This window comes from Saccostrea echinata, unplaced genomic scaffold (genome assembly GCF_033153115.1).
Source record: "Saccostrea echinata isolate AGI-Se365-2 ecotype Australia unplaced genomic scaffold, CSIRO_AGI_Sech_v1 ptg000054l, whole genome shotgun sequence".
Classification (NCBI taxonomy): domain Eukaryota; kingdom Metazoa; phylum Mollusca; class Bivalvia; order Ostreida; family Ostreidae; genus Saccostrea; species Saccostrea echinata.
The window spans coordinates 54,385,866-54,402,490 of NW_026889803.1; the positions used below are offsets into that span (position 1 = coordinate 54,385,866).

The 16,625-nt window shown below is 32.8% G+C and overlaps 1 protein-coding gene across 1 annotated transcript; it reads right to left on the reverse strand.

Annotated features, from left to right (window-relative positions):
- Nucleotides 1-14,426: 14,426 nt before the first annotated feature.
- On the reverse strand, nucleotides 14,427-15,689 carry LOC133172023 (uncharacterized). The gene is made up of 3 exons (XM_061306827.1): nucleotides 15,570-15,689; nucleotides 14,679-14,829; nucleotides 14,427-14,542 (listed from the first exon to the last, which is right to left on the reverse strand). Exons 1-3 carry the CDS (start codon nucleotides 15,672-15,674, stop codon nucleotides 14,481-14,483), a joined length of 318 nt encoding a protein of 105 aa, XP_061162811.1. The 5' UTR covers nucleotides 15,675-15,689; the 3' UTR covers nucleotides 14,427-14,480.
- Between the last annotated feature and the right edge of the window lie 936 nt (nucleotides 15,690-16,625).

Genomic DNA, 16,625 nt, shown 5'->3' on the forward strand with positions numbered 1-16,625 from the left:
GGGAGTTCGGGGACGAAGCCCCGGAAGCTGACGAATTCTTTTAAATAAGAGGTGTTCGTTTACATGTAAAAAAAAAAAAAATTAATTCAAACGGGGGGGGGGGGGGGCGCCCGGTGTGATGATAATTATTTGAACCTGGTTGGATACTTTTCGGTGATAGGTCACTTCAGGATCTGAGATATAGATTTTTAGGGGTTTTCTTGTTCCCAAAGGTTCTCGTAAATGTTATAAGAGAGAAAAAGGTTTCTAGAAATAATGGAGGAGTGATTGTTTGATAGCACAATTTCCTTTCTTTTTCTATTTTATCCAGTCTGTAATGAGTTAAGTAGATGTAGGGGTTGACAAGTGACTCTCTCTCTCTCTCTCTCTCTCTCTCTCTCTCTCTCTCTCTTTAATCTATCATATTCATCTATCTAACTTTTGTGAACATATATAAAACAATGGTTGACTCATTTATTTGATAGTAAGAAAAATAAACTTTAGCCACATTATACTCACTCTACTGAAATTTTTACCTCTTTTACTAAATACTTTTTCTCATAAATATCTTATAAACAAAAGTTATGCAGTCAGATTACTTCTAAATTTTTAATTTGATATCATAAAAAAGACTAGACATATTAAATAGCATGTTTTAATTACCCTATAAATGCCTTTTTTCTGAGGAATCAATGTTGATACTTTTTGAATTATTTAAATAAAATATTTGGGTAGGAAAGATAAATAGTTGGGCTAAGAGGCCTTCTACCTGTCTTCTCCTCGTTCTCGATGAGGGTAGATCAATTCATCAGTTTTTCGAAAGAAATATAACAAAGTAATGCTGTCTTTTACTAAAATCTAAGTCCAGAATTTTTGTTTTATACATATTTTTTTTTAAAGTGGTTAAGTGTCTCCATGGTAAAAAGTGTTAATGTACACTCTTAGCGCGCTTTGAAAAAAAAAAAATCAAAGTGCGTTGTTTTTGTCCCAGATTTATTGTACTTTAATTTTTTTTTTCAAAGTGCGTTGAAACAAACCACAAATTGACCGTTCACCCAAATCCATAATAGTTATAATACATAATCAATCCAAACGAATAATAGCTGTACATGTGACCAGACTTGATAGGCTGTCATATTTTTTTAAAGGTAAAACACGCTTTTGCATATGACGTCACGTCATGCTACTAGTATGTATCTTTGGAGCGTCCGTTTATAGAGACGGTGGGTAGTGTGATATATTCCGCGGCCGCACTTTCGCGTTAATTTTTTTTTTATGGGTCAATGTCGCGTGATATTCTTTCAATCAATGGGAATTGCAAAAATAATCTATATAATATATTATTATATATCAATAAATTTGAAACAATGAAACGTCATTTTGCTGTTACAAAGTTAGGATGAATCTACACTACATACACTACAAAGGGCATCAACTGCAATAAATGCATCAGTAATGTTAAAAAGAACTTTCTTTTATTAAACGCAGTCGGAAATTGAAAAAGTATACAGCTGTTTGATTTTCATGAATAAAGGTTTCTGGAAACAATAAATAATAAAAATAAGAAACAAAACAAAACATAAAAGGGAGAGTTGTTAAAACGAACGAGACAGATACATATTAACCGAATTCAGGTTCAATATAAGAACTTTTATTTCACACCGGATAGGTCACATTGCCGTAAGGAAATATCATCTGATACCACAGTCATTTGTTTTTCTGGTCACCTCTATACTTTTGACATCTTCAATTCTATTGTTGTGTAAATTTATATTCATCCTGAAACAGGTGCTGTCTCAATTCATTCTATATATTATAACGCGGTCGATACTAGGAAGAAAAAATAACTGTTTTTATTTATAAGTAAAACTATATCTTTTATGGTTTACAGGAAGAATTTCACCCTAACCACCCTGCTTTTGGATTGACGGAAACGAAATTTGATCTTAAGTATACGGCTGCAGCTAAAACTAAACAACTTATGCTCTTATAATTAATTCAAGCTAATGCATCCCACACTACATGTAGGTACCTAATGTTCCAAGATCTGTGCACAAGGATAAATCAACCGATAAGGAGAAATTTTGTAAAGCTATATAACTTAAAAATATTTTTACAGTGTTTGCAAGCCAAAATGTCACAACTTACTGGACTTATTTCATTTATTTTATTTTCTCCATTTCAAAGAATTCTGAAGATGACAATTTATATATATATAATTATTGACGTCATAATAATTTTTGTTATTTATAAATATGAATTAAAAAAAAGAGACTCATTTCGAGAAATAAAAACACCAAAGGTAATTAGTATGTATGCATTAATTAAGACCATGAACCAGGCCTCTGGGAAAACGAAAGATTTTATTTTAAACTATTCTTATGAGCTTATAAAAAAAACCTGGAATTTCTCAAATGCCCCTTCCCAGTTTTCAGTAATACAATATGTCTACCAATTTCCGAAGAAATCCTTGTGTAAATACATAAAGATTTGTAAAAGCTGGATTTCAAAAGTGCTTGGATACTTCTTGTAATAATTGAGAAAACAACTGCGGGCGCTGAAGCAATGTATGACCAGTCAATAAAGCGAAAATACACCTGTACTTTTGTCAGACACATTCCTCAGATATCTGCTTTTGTATCTCTCTATAATTTAGCAAAACTATGTATTATCATTATTCTCTTGTTATTTCTAAATTGTTTTCAAAATGTCTTTAAAGTATAAAACACCGAAGTAAAGTGATATCAGCAATTCAAGTTATTTCCAGGAGAGTTATATAGGAAATACTATCCCTCGGTATCTTGCATAAATTGCCTGGTAAGGTACCTCAATTTTTTGCAGGTAAACTTGTTAAAGTACCAAAACTTCAATCACAAGTTCTTGGGGGGGGGGGGGGGATTATACATGTATTACTGACGAATGTGACGTCTGTATGGCATGTCAAACGTTGCAATATTCGATCTTTTGCATTTGCATTGTATAATTTTTATTTGTATTGTATAATTTTCTATTTGTATTGTATAATTTTTCATTTGTATTGTATAATTTTTATTTGTATTCTATAATTTTCTATTTGTATTGTGTAATTTTCATTTGTATTGTATAATTTTTATTTGTATTGTATAATTTCTCATTTGCATTGTATAATTTCTTATTTGTATTGTAAAATTTCTTATTTGTATTTGATAATTTTTCATTTGTATTGTATCCGCGGACTGTTTATTTGTTTCGTTACGAAGGATTTCATTGGTCAAGTTTCAGTCTGTATCGGGTTGAAGATGTTCCGGATGCTCAAAGCAAACTGGGCTCATATGTATTTGCTTGCTTGATTGATTGATTATTGTTTAACGCCGAGTCGGCAATATTTCAGCCATATTTCGGCGGCATATGTATTTGCGTGCATGTTAGACGGTCATTGGATTCTAAAAAGGGAGCGCTGGTAGATGGCAAATAAATAATCTGTCCTTAGGAATGCTGACTGAGAAAATAAATAAATTGACCTTGAGTGGTGGTAACTACCCCCGCCCCCAAAAAACTGAGTTTTCGGGTTTGGGTGGATTTTCTTCTTTTTGTTTTTCTCCTTGTCTCTGGTCATATTGGAAATAAATATTCTCTCCTGCGAGAGAATGAAAATAAATAATCGGATTCAACACCCCCCGAGAATCAAATGGTCGTCCCTTAGCATGCACCGCAAATAGAGGAGCCGAGTTTGTGTTTGTAGAGAGTGCGCGATCGGAATTGTGGGAAGGGTACCAGACTAAGTTTGTGATGGGCACCTGAGACCATTATACAGACTAAATTTTATGACCAATGACATCCTTCGTAACGAAATAAATAAACAATCCTCGGATACAATACAAATGAAAAATTATCGCATACAAATAAGAAATTATACAATACAATTAAGAAATTATACAATGCAAATGGAAAATATAGAATACAAATGAAAAATTATACAATACAAATGATTTTTTTTACAACACAAATGGAAAATATAGAATACAAATAAACATTATACAATCCAAATGGAAAATTATAAAATCCAAATGGAAAATTATAGAATACAAATAAAAATTATAAAATCCAAATGGAAAATTATACAATACAAATGAAAAATTATACAATACAAATGAAAAATTATACTATACAAATAAAAATTATACAATACAAATGGAAAGTTATACAATACAAATGGAAAAGATCGAATATTGCAACGTTTGACATGCCATACGTCTGACCTTAACAATTTTTATAACAAAGCAGCAAAGAATTGTAGCTCAAATATTCGAAAATTCTATAAGCTAAAGACTGATGTGTATCAAATTAATAAGTAGTCTATATGGATGTACTTTCCGGAATCCAGTTTCATGCCCGATATCTATTTTACCTACGTTTTGACTGTAGTACAAATTTTTCTATGATAAAATAAAATTGAAACTAAATACTGCACACTTGTAGTTTGCTTTAGATAATTACAATTAAACTTGCAGTTAAACATACAATTAAGCATTCAAAGATTCTGAATTTAAATTCAGAAGTAGTATCCGTCTAAGGGAAACATTATACGACTCTTTGAAATTATTTAGGGCTTGCTACGGTGAGATTCAAAGCCTGAATGCATAAAAAGATGGATAACTCTAATTTGATTTCCAACTAATTTTAATATCTTTTTTGCAATAGAAAGTGATCTGAGTTTCGGTTTTGGCTATATGATTATAATTAACTATATTCCACTGCTGCTTTGACCTCGGACCGGGTATCGTTACTTGCTATGCATTTACTGAAATAAATTCGACTGATGAACGCTGGTAGCACGTAAATATTTTGCAAGCTTTTTTATTAACTCAAGAAACATTTTGAAGGATAGAGAAGCCCACTGAGGCCAGTTGAGAGTTCCAAAATCATAATAAAAATTTTCCCTTCTATATGTCTTTCTATGGAAGCCCATTGAGCCCAATGCAGAGAAAGAAATATTTTTGTATTGCGTTTAAATGCAATAAAAATATTTCTTTCTCTTAACTGGCCTCAACGGGTTTCTGTAGAACTCATAAATGTTGAAATATATTTAGAACTGTTGATAGGATAACTGGAATTATAAACAATACTGTCAGCAACAAATACAAGTATTTGAGGTATTAAAACATGGATAATGAGGATTAACTGTAAAGTTTAAACTATTTGGAGAGAATAGTCTTGTTTGTGAAAAATCAAGAATTAGATCCGACGTTAATCCTGGTGAAGTCATTTGGTTTGTTGATACCATTAGGGAGGAATTACTTCAGTTTCTGCATCCAGGACTTTTCCTTGCTTTTTCTCTGAGCGACTGTCCGTCTTTGCTTATAGTAAATAACCACAACTGTCAGGTCCTCCCATTTGTGACACTCGAGGTTGAAATGTTCCCCAACTGGTTGGTTGATTTTCTAGGTCTTAATGGTCGAACGGTGATAATTGATTCTTCTGCAGAGATCTCTCGTTTCCCCAACATAATGTTTTTGACAAACCTTACATGCTGTTGTCTGATTGACAGGACTTGGGCCTGTTTTATACAAGAACTTACGACTAAGACCAAACACTTTAGCTGATTGTAAATGATATTTATATTGGATTCCGAAACTTCATAAAAATCCTTACAAAGATACATAGCGGGTTCCAGTGAATGTTCTACCAAGCCTCTTTCTTTACTTCTCACTTAAATATTAACAACAGTGATGGAGAAACTTCAGGGGTATTGTGCAACAATATATTCGAGAAGTGGTGTAAATCAGATGTGGATATTTAAGAATTCCAAGAAACTTTTGGAAAATTTGAAATCACAAAATTTTACCAAAATGAATAACATAAAAACTTTCGACTTTTCAACTCTGTATACTACCATTCCCCATAAGAAATTAAAGTCCAGGCTTTTTGACATCATCGACAGCTGCTTTTTCAATAAAAATGGAACTCGTAAATCTACTTACCTTGCTCTACGTATGAACAATTTCTTAAACGAGGAAAGCTATTGACAAAGAAGTTGATGAAACAAGAATGCCAACAGTCTCGTTTAAGTCATCATTTCATAAGTTTTATGGTCGATGCAATGACCTTGTCAGCAAATACAATCTATCATTAAGTCATATGCTGACTGACGTTTTTCATTTTAATTGTTAGGCCATTATTTACACACTATCTACGGATTTTTCCGTTTTTTCCGATCATGACCAGGAGCACACGGCGGGTTTGACCGGTCGCAGGGGATGCTCTCTCCTCTATGGCACCTGATCCCTCCTCTAGATTCTGAGGTACCTGTTTGCTCTGCTCTCGATTTGTATTGTTTTAATGGACTTTGAGCTTGAATACTGTTCGTTATCTCCATATTTCATGTTAATGCAGTGTTGGAGAGCTGCACGTAATCTCGTCGTTTAACCAATTATATACCATTCTTGTCACATAGAGGGAAAGATACAACAAGAAGCATATAATACATAGAATTATTGTTTTAGTTCTTCCGATCGACGCGTAAACACGAGATATGCATGATATGTGATTTTTAAAATATAAATTGCTGATTGGATTCAAACGGTGCTTAAAGGTTGGAATCGTGTATTGCACGCCTAGATTCTCTGTTGGGTGAATCGTAATTTTGAATTATTTGATACTTTCGTGAGTGTTATGATTACTTTATTTTCCCACCTAAATAAACATCTGAGTGAACACCTATTATCTATTGAGAAGTTGTTGCCTCTTTAATACCCCTCCCCCTTCAACTTCTCTACGAATTTGTAGAGTTTGTTGGTGAGATCAAAGAGGAAGACACAAAGGCTAAATTGTGAAAATACGATTATTTATCTAATTTGTACTATGGATTGCCTAAAAACTGGTAGTATGATCGGTTCTAAAATATTTCATACAAATACATATAAAAAGGCAAATCGCGATGAAAATGACAAGAACAGTTCATGCATCTATTGAAGAACGCACAATCACTATGCCTACATGTAATTGTGGAAGAGCTGAAAAAACATGGAAATAGAATAAAACTAGTCAAAACACAGCTCCAAATGGAACAGAATCACAGAATCGAAAAACCACGTCATTTTGGGTTGCCAAAACCATGGCATCAGTTCATCACACGTTAGAACCAAAAACACAGGGAATGGGACTGCAGGAGCAGATCCGACCGAACTGCATTCAAAGAGAATGAATGCAAACACTCGACACTCATGGAAATTCATTGGATACACATTCGCGACCTATGGAAACATACACATAGTCCTTGAAAACCTAAATGAACGATCTAATAAAACACAGATTGTCGTTAAGTAAAATGTTGACTGACGTTTTACATGGGAATTGTTCAGCCTTTGTTTTCATGCTGATTTGTCTACACGTTACTCTGTTTACCGATTAAGATAAAGAGCTCACGGTGGGTGTGACCGGTCGACAGAGGATACATACTCGTCTATGGCATATGATCCTACTTCTGGTATTTCTAAAGATCCATGTTTACCCTGCTGTCAATTTGGTCTTATTTCATATTTTTCGAATTAGGTTTTGAATTAGATCATTACATTATCTTCACAATTACCTAGCATATTTTTATGAATAGCTAAAAAGAAGAAAAGCAAGAAAAATTTTCAGTGTTATCTTTTTCAAATCAAAAGGTTAAACGAAACTATTAACAAGAAATGAAACAGGATGGGAGGAATAGTGTGGTTCAGTAAATACTTAACTTGCTTTAGCTTACAAACAAGAAAATTATTATTTATCGTTATAACCTCTTTTCATTGATTTATGTCAATCAATACTAATTATTGTACAATTATAATATTTACATATTCCTAATGACTCAACGTATGACTTAAGACGTAAAGTTTAAATTCCTTATTCAGCTTTTTACCCAAAAATTTATGGTGTTTTGACGATCTACGATATCATTGCATACTTTACAATCTTGCTGCACACTGATTCTACACACAGTACTCCAAAGTTTATATTAAAAGATGCTCGGGTTTCTAATGCTGGATATCGAGATAATTTAATGGAACGCTTTCGCAGTGAAGGTAGGATAGATCTGTCAGCTGAGGACAATGTGCTGTTGCATACAACGCGAGATCGATCACTGTGGATTTATAAAGGACAGATAAGAAAGAGGTCCTGGTGAAACATCTTGAGAAACTTTCGCTGAATCACGCTAATAAAACTTGGGAGAAGATAGTTCTCACGTGTTACATTTTTATTGATATTTTTCATAAAGCCGACTCTTCGAATTAAATTCAACCATTTCTTTTTGATAATTGTTACTGTTGGAAGCTGATAAAAACTCTAAACATTTTTAGTTAGAATACCAATTATTTAATTTGCAATTCAAATTCGGCGTACAAATATAATTTAGCTTTGAGTCGAATGTTGACTAACGTTTTTCATAGCCGGTCGACAGGAGATGCTTACTCATCCATGGCAGCTGATCCCGCCTCTGATGTTTTTAGATTGATTGATTGATTGAATGTTGTTTTACGTCCCGTTCGAGGATTTTTCACTCATATAAAGACGTTACAATATACCAGTGAAGGGCTTCAAATTTAGACCTTTTAAACTCGGCACTCAGGGCAGTGAGGGATCTTTATCTGCCAACGCCCGCCGTTACATGGGGCCTTGGTTTTTAAGGTCTCATCCGAAAGAGCAGCAACTTTTACTTCAAAGTGCCGAGTGCTTTGCGAAAGAACAGATGCTACTTATTCTTTATCAACTTAGGTCAGTCGCGGCCGTGATTCAAACACACGAGCTTCCGATCCCGGAGCGAGCACTCCTGGCTTCGGGGCCACCAACATATAAAAATCTCAGCTCAAATCTCAACCTCAAATCTTAGATTTCTGCCTTACCTGAGATATTCCTAAAACACCGTGCCACCAACATTTCTGAGATTCGTCTCACGTAAGCAGAGATTTGAGAAAAATCTTAGACTTATTCTCGTTGTTATATGCGACCTTTTTTTCTGATAATGCACAAATTTGTTGAATTAATGATTGAATTTACCTTTTAGTCAGTTGTTAATGCAATATTTTGGTGTTTAATCGCGAAAATACACATCCCCCACTTCCTACGTCTATTTGCTGTTTCGAGTCACTCAACTGAAAGGATTCCATTACGATCTTTGCGACAATAAATATTCACCGAGTCCCCGTAAGATAATCCGTATACAGAAGAATAACACAAAACATATCCAAACTTTATAGTCTTGGTTCGTCTGTCTACATAAACACACAAAAATATACACCGAGGCGTCACTTCCGCCATTGTGACGTTACGTGTCGAAAGATTACAAAGAGTAGATAGGCGGATCAAGACTATATATTTACAGGCCGATTACACAATTTTTTTTCTTTTATTTTGTTTTGTACAAAGTCAGAAATAATCACATTAAACAATTTGATTTGGGTTCAAGTAAAACCAAGCATACATGTATATATTGAATTGAATTGTAATTATGTTACTCGCCTTGGACATTTTTTCTGTCGCAACTTATGCACGAATTTTACGGAACACTCAAGAAAATTATCATGTGAGAAAATAAGGATTTAAGGACATACGCAACGTAGTTTGAACTTTACTGTCTTTTTCCTTGGAGTTGAATAGTTCCAATACTTAAAGGAACTGTGTGCTACATTTTAATGTCTATATATGCTATTGTACACTTCTTCTAAAACAAGTTTGGATAAACAAAACATCTAGAATGTATGTTTAGTAATTTTTGTATATTTTTCTTTGAATTATACAAGAATTTTCATCAATTGATATCTTTTCAGAATCCCTGGTAATGCGTGCTGATTTTTTGTCTACGAACATTTGGTGGCACTATAATCTTAAATTAAGAATATCTCGAAAAATTATCAGTAGGTAAGGTACGTTGCGTGTGTCCTTAATCAGGTAGAAAAAAAATTACTCGGTGTTTTCTTTATCATTGTTAATGCCGAGTTTGCAGTATTAAAATCATCATTTCGCAGCGGTAAAACCGCTGTACATGATTACGCCGTGAAACTTTTCATAGGAATTATAATCAGTTAATCGTCACTTGATAAGTGATTGTTAGATTGATTTAGGTAACCAGTGTAACAACGAATATTGCTCACTTTATTCTTTGTTATTATATCTGAAATTAATTATTATTATATATATTATATCTGAAAAGAAGAATATTTTTCCTGTGACATTTTATCACGGGATCGTGGAAAATGTGATGTGTTATTTACACATAATAAATATTCTTCAGAAAAGTTTCACGGCGTAATCATGTACTATTTGAAACTTAGGACCATACTTGTCTAATCTCAAAATGTAACTGGTCGTATTAAAAAAAGTCTGGTTTATTCTTTCAAATAATATAAACGGTCAGGGATTTTTGTGTGCGATGCATAGTGTGTATAAAGCAGATGCCCATACGCGAATCTAGAGGGGGGAGGTGGTCGCCCCCCCCCACCCCCACCCCGGAATTTGCATGCAAAGTTATTGAAAGTATATACTGAATCAAATAAAAATTGATTTTGGACCCCCCCCCCCTCCCTTGAAAACGTGGACCCCACCACTACCACAACGAAATAGGTTTTTCACGTTTGTGAAACGGATTTTTTTTCTTTTCAAGAAATTTTCGGGGTTTGATACTTTTGGGAAAGCAGTTTTGCTTGTCAAGAAATTTCTGGTTTGGATTTTTTTTTTTTTGACTTGGGTGGACCCCCCCCCCCCCAACACTGGAAAGAATTCCGGGATACCTATTCTCAATTAGGAATTTTATAGATTTAGTGAAGATCCAGATTAGACAGATTGCTATCATCAGTGATTAATAAATGGTGATTTATAAATTATTTTGAAAGCATAGCAATATTTTACACAAAATTTTGGACAATGTTCTTTTAATATTTGCGTATAATTTACACAAATAGGTATATACGTATATTGTACAAGTAAAAAATAACTACCGGAGAAAGAACAAAGAAGAGGCCGTGAAGATTTAATATTATCTAATCATATTTTCTTTTCTGATATACATGTATATATAATGTGATTTGATAAATTTGCCTGACCATACATAGCACACTAAAATATGAATTTAATTAATAAATGAAAATAATTCTTGCATGAATGAAGATATACATGTTATGTAAACGTGTCACAAGAATATTGCTTTTATTCCTTATTATTATTTTTTTTTTGTTTCAATGCGTGGACAATATTATGACATTTTTTACATGTGCGCAAGCCCCTCCTCCCCTATCTTAAAAACGTATGATCTTGTTTTGGAAGAAATAAACATGCTCTCTGTGTTTGCACGTTAATTTCATGTATTTAAGGAATAACTGTCTAATTTTTTGGATTCATGATGTGATCAATCGAGTGGCTTGCGTGATAATTTGCATAAACGCCGAAGGCGTTTATGCATAAAATTATCACGCAAGCCAATCGATTGATCATCGTCATGAATCCAAAAAATCTGACAGTTATTCCTTATATTTACATGCTCCTGATTCTGCAAATTCCCGTGCTAATAGCCCCGCCCCGCACGTGATTTTTTTTTAACCGCGCCTATCGATGAACCAGTAGATTTATGTAGAAATAAAGTATTTTTACAATTTGTAATTTTATCTCGGACAAAGACATTGGAAATGTAAATATTCATGGATTAACCTGTGCACTGTCATAATATTTGCAAACATTTTACCATAAAATAATTCTGTGAGATTTTATTTGAGACTACTATGTACCAATCTCAAGATTTTCTGAGAAATCTCAGATTTTTTTCTCAGCTGAGTCGGAAAAAACGTTGGTGGCACACACGTTTCAGAGAAATCTCAGATTTGAGAAAAATCTCAGATTTAAGAAAAAACTCAAGAAATAAGTCTGAGTTTGAGAAAATATTTCATTGGTGGCACAGTTCGGTGAGAAAAACTCAAATTTTCTGAGAAATCTCAGATTTGAGAAAATCTCAGCGTTGGTGGCCCCGAAGCCTGATGTTTTTAGAGGCCCATGTTTGTTCTGCTTCTAATATCTAGTTTCAACGGACTTTTGAGCTTGATTACTATTTGTTATCTTCATATTTCATGAAAAAACATCAGTCAATATTCGACTCAGTGACAGGTTTTATTTGTAAACAATGTTAAAAGTTTGCATGTTGCTTATAACTAGATTGTTGATACCCTTGTATCATTAACACAAATGCTAGAAGGCTGTCATGGCTTAGAAACTGATTGTACGCAGAACATGCTCTTGTATATCGACTCGAGTGGGAGACTTAAACATTACAAAAATAAGGGAATCTGGCGATAGATAAATTAGACTCATCCTGTTTATCAGAGTTTCATAGTTAATTTCCATCAGTGTCTACAAATACAAAGCTAAATAATTGGTTTGCGGCGATTAATATTCGCCGCAAATAAGTAGTGTCTAGTAAAATATTCAAATGTGAAAGAGACGTGTCAGACTCCGTGTGTTTTTTTTCTTATCTTACGTTTAATATGATAATCGAATCAATATATGAATAGAAAAAAGCTGATTGATAAAATTATTGATAAAATTATTCAATATATCTATGATATGATTTATGATAAACGTGATGACTTTAACTTTTCAATCGTCAACCTCCCCGAATATTAATCGCCGCAAACCAATTATTTAGCTTTGTATTTGTAAAGAATGTTTCTTCAGTCGCAAAAATTAATTGTCGCGGATTGATTTCAAACTGACGATTCGCGAATAAAAGATGACGCGAATAATAGTTAGTTTACAGTATCATTGAGTCTAATGCGGACTGACGCCTTTCAACAGATTGTTGATCAATTTACTGAAGAAGCAGTTATCTAAAATATCTAATGCTCTTTTTAATTTTTCATGCCAAATATTTGTATAAACTGAGGAAGTTAAATGTTTTTGGTTGTTTATGAAAAAAAAACTCTTTATGGATTTTTAGCACCCACATTTGATTAACGTCACCTTTCAAATACTACATGTAAGTATGTTGTATCACACTTCTGAAGTTTCTCCTGTACTACTTATGTTTGTGAGGAGTAAAGATAGACGGTAGAACATTTGCTTGATTACGCTATGTATCTTCATTTGTCAGAATTTTTATAAAGTTTCGGGATCCAGCAAAATAAATTCAATTTTGTTGTTGGAAATATTAAAATTTTAAAAATTTACAACTGCTTTTGAAGAATATCTTCAGTTGAAAAGGAACTGCGAGAATAAGCTGCATTACCAGTAGTAGAATGGAAATATGTCATATACTATTTTCATATGAGGTCTTGTTCATATCAGATTCGTTCAAGAAATGGATTCAATTTTTGAAGAGGATATGAACTACAACGTTTCATACCGGCATATTTCATGGAGCGCGTTAACGACTAACTATTATTGTTATGTTGTTATATTTTCATGTACGGGAAAATGTTATCTAATTTGGCTTAATGGTTTCTAAACAAAGATTCAAATAATATTTGCTATAAAGTCAAATATCTTCACAGTTCTGATCGGATATGAGTCTTTCAAGTTTAGGAGAGTTTTTTCTGACATTTTTATTACATGCAGTGATGTTATTTGTTCTTTATAATTTGTTTTGTCTTACTTTCGTCCGTAAGAAGATTTGTACGCCGATCAAAGAGTAGGTTCACCTAAAGCATAATATGACCCTGCCAAAATACCAATTACCTGACCAAGACCCAGTGTTCCATTTCAAATATCAATTTAAAGAGGAGTCTAAGTGCTTTCATTTCCTAAATACAATTTCCGCTGAGCGTCCTGATATTAGAAAATTGGGATTTGTGAAACTGCAGTGTTCTTCAATTTTGCAGAAGAAGGGAGTATTTGAGTATCTTCAGCTAACAATTAAAATATGAATCCACCCCTCGATCCAAAAAATAAATTATTTCTATAATCTTCAGAAACAGATCCTTCATTATATAACTGCACATTTTAGATTAGTTGTGCTCTACGTAAAATATTGAAAACGCTCTAAACATTTAACCATTTTTGAAGAAATTTTTAGGAATTGAGAATAAAGACGCAATTCATGACGTCAAAATATATGAACTTGTGAGAAAATTACGTCATTTTAATGGATATACAGTCACCAAGGATCCAAGTGAAAATTAATGTACATGTATTGTCAACTAAAACTAAGCGGTTTTGATTTTTCAGAAAATCACAAGGCCAAAAAAATGTCCTAAGTACCTTGTTCTTCCAGCATGTAAATAAATTTTCATTTCTAAAATATTTTTCTCTTTGATGGAATGAATTTCATAAAACTAGATAATCTTTAAAAAAGAATAGTACATACTTTTCTAAAACATCAGTAACTTCATTGTAACTTCACATAAAGTTCTCAAGGAGAAATTAAAATTCATTCACACTAGAAAAAAATGATTTTTCAAGGGCAAATCAGAGATAAAAATTATGAAAAATAATTACCCAAAACAAATCAGTCTAGAATATCTCAAATTAACTGCTGTCAATTCTTTTATTTGTTCTCAGCAATATTAACATTTACCGAACATAAAAGCTGCTTTGTGAAGTTCAGACTTCGAAATGTCCTGGCTACCTGTAATTGATTTTCTTAGAATCAAAATATGTTATTTTGCATTTAAATGTTGATTGTTGTATACTATTTCAAAGTGAGTATATTGCCTTAATATAGTATTAAAAAGAGAAGAATGCATCATAGGTTCTTTGCTTACTGTCTGTGTCTGTAGCTTGGAAAGCCGATTCCATATCTTTCGACGCTACAACTGAATGAGCAAGAGCAGAGAATTCCTCAAAATCCACACGACCATCGTTATTTTTGTCCCAAACGGTAAAGTCACAAGACAGAGTGCGGACAGCAGGCCTCTATAAAAAATGCAGATGCGTCATGATTAGTTTATGATAGGCGTAAAATATTAAACCATATTAAAGAAAAAAATCTAGACTTAACATTGTTTTGATCTACCTTATTACATTTTCAACAGTGAAATAATGTGATTTATTCTTTGAATAAAAGTGATATTCTCTCACAGTGTGAAAGGATACCAAAGTGATATTCTGTCACAGTGTGAAAGGATATCAAAGTAAGTAAAATATAATTTCTGCCCTGTAACAAGATTGAGATAGAAACTAAACCATCTTGACAGAGATTAAAACTGCCAATTTCTTCCCAAATATGTTGCTAAAATCTATGTTTCAATGTTTTCAATCTAACTGCCAAGCTATGACTTCTTAACTGCTACAACTATGACGCCACAGCCTATGACACTGTGTTAAGAAAAGAGAGAGGCAAAGGGAAAAATCAAAGAAAATGTAATAAACATAAAATTCAATGTGTTGTAGTTGGATATAGAATTTATTTCACTCGTGAGACAGGATTTTTTATATTTTCACGAGTGCGAAGCACCCGTGAAAATAACAAAAATCCTGTCCCACTCGTGAAATAAATTCCATATCCAACTACAAAATATTGAATATCCTCTATATATTTCTCTTCTACCACACAACTTTTTGCAAGATCTTCTACAGTGGGGCTCAAAGCAGACAAGATTTTACGCACTTTATTTTACACGCCATATACAAACAATATTGACGATACATCTTACCCTGATCCTGATTCGCCACCGACGTATTCGTCTCCAGGCACCAGACGACTCCTCTAACAGGCAGCACGTGATCACAAGCACTAGAAGTACAAGTGATAGCTTCATTCTTAAAATGCAATTACACCTGCAAAAAAGACAAAATGATGTTGTTTCTCTAACGCAAACCAAATAAATATCAAATAATCAATTCTAAAGGAGTTATAACTATTGCTTTAATAATACAGAATTATCATTATTATCTTTAATATATATTTTAAAAATACATCTGTCAAAACTCTATAGTTTATAATTACCTTTCTATTCCAGGAACTTCCAATGAAATGCAGTCTTCTATCCTGCTTATTTATATGCTCGGGCATTAACTTAATCTATTCAAATTATTTACAATCCTTTTTTATTCGAATGACACTTCAAAAGTTTGAGTACTACGACCATTTGTTGCTAAAATTAATTTATTAATTTACAGATGTTGCGTTATTTATGTTTCAAGGTAAATGTAAACCAGTGTTAAATTTTGCCTACTTTGCAGAATTTTAAATACATGTATATCAAACATCGTTTTTTTTTTTTTTTTTTTTTTTTTTTTTTTTTTTTTTTTTTTTTTTTTGTATATTCGTCCGAGCAGGAAAAAGAAATGCCGGTATTACTCTTTGACTTGAGCATCAATTTATGGCTTGAGCATCAATTTTTTCTTCTATATTTAGGCTTTGTTATTGAATTTTCCTGTTTCCTGTTCTTTGTGCATTACAGTCTTTTTCTATCATTATTTTATCGTTACTTTGTTGATCTTCTTTTCCCATACACTTTTCTTTATGGAGAATAAATTTAACTTTTTATATGGAGTTCACAGCACCGTAAAACATAAAACTACTTTGTTTACTGATCTCTTGACCCCAATATTAAAAAACCTACCAACTTATTCTACTTGCCACCTTATTGCTATGCATTTAGTATTAAATGCATTGACATACACCAGTATATTGTATTATTAACTATAGTTACCAGTAGATTACTAAAAACTATATAATTTCTTAAAAGTTTTGTCGGTTTTCATGT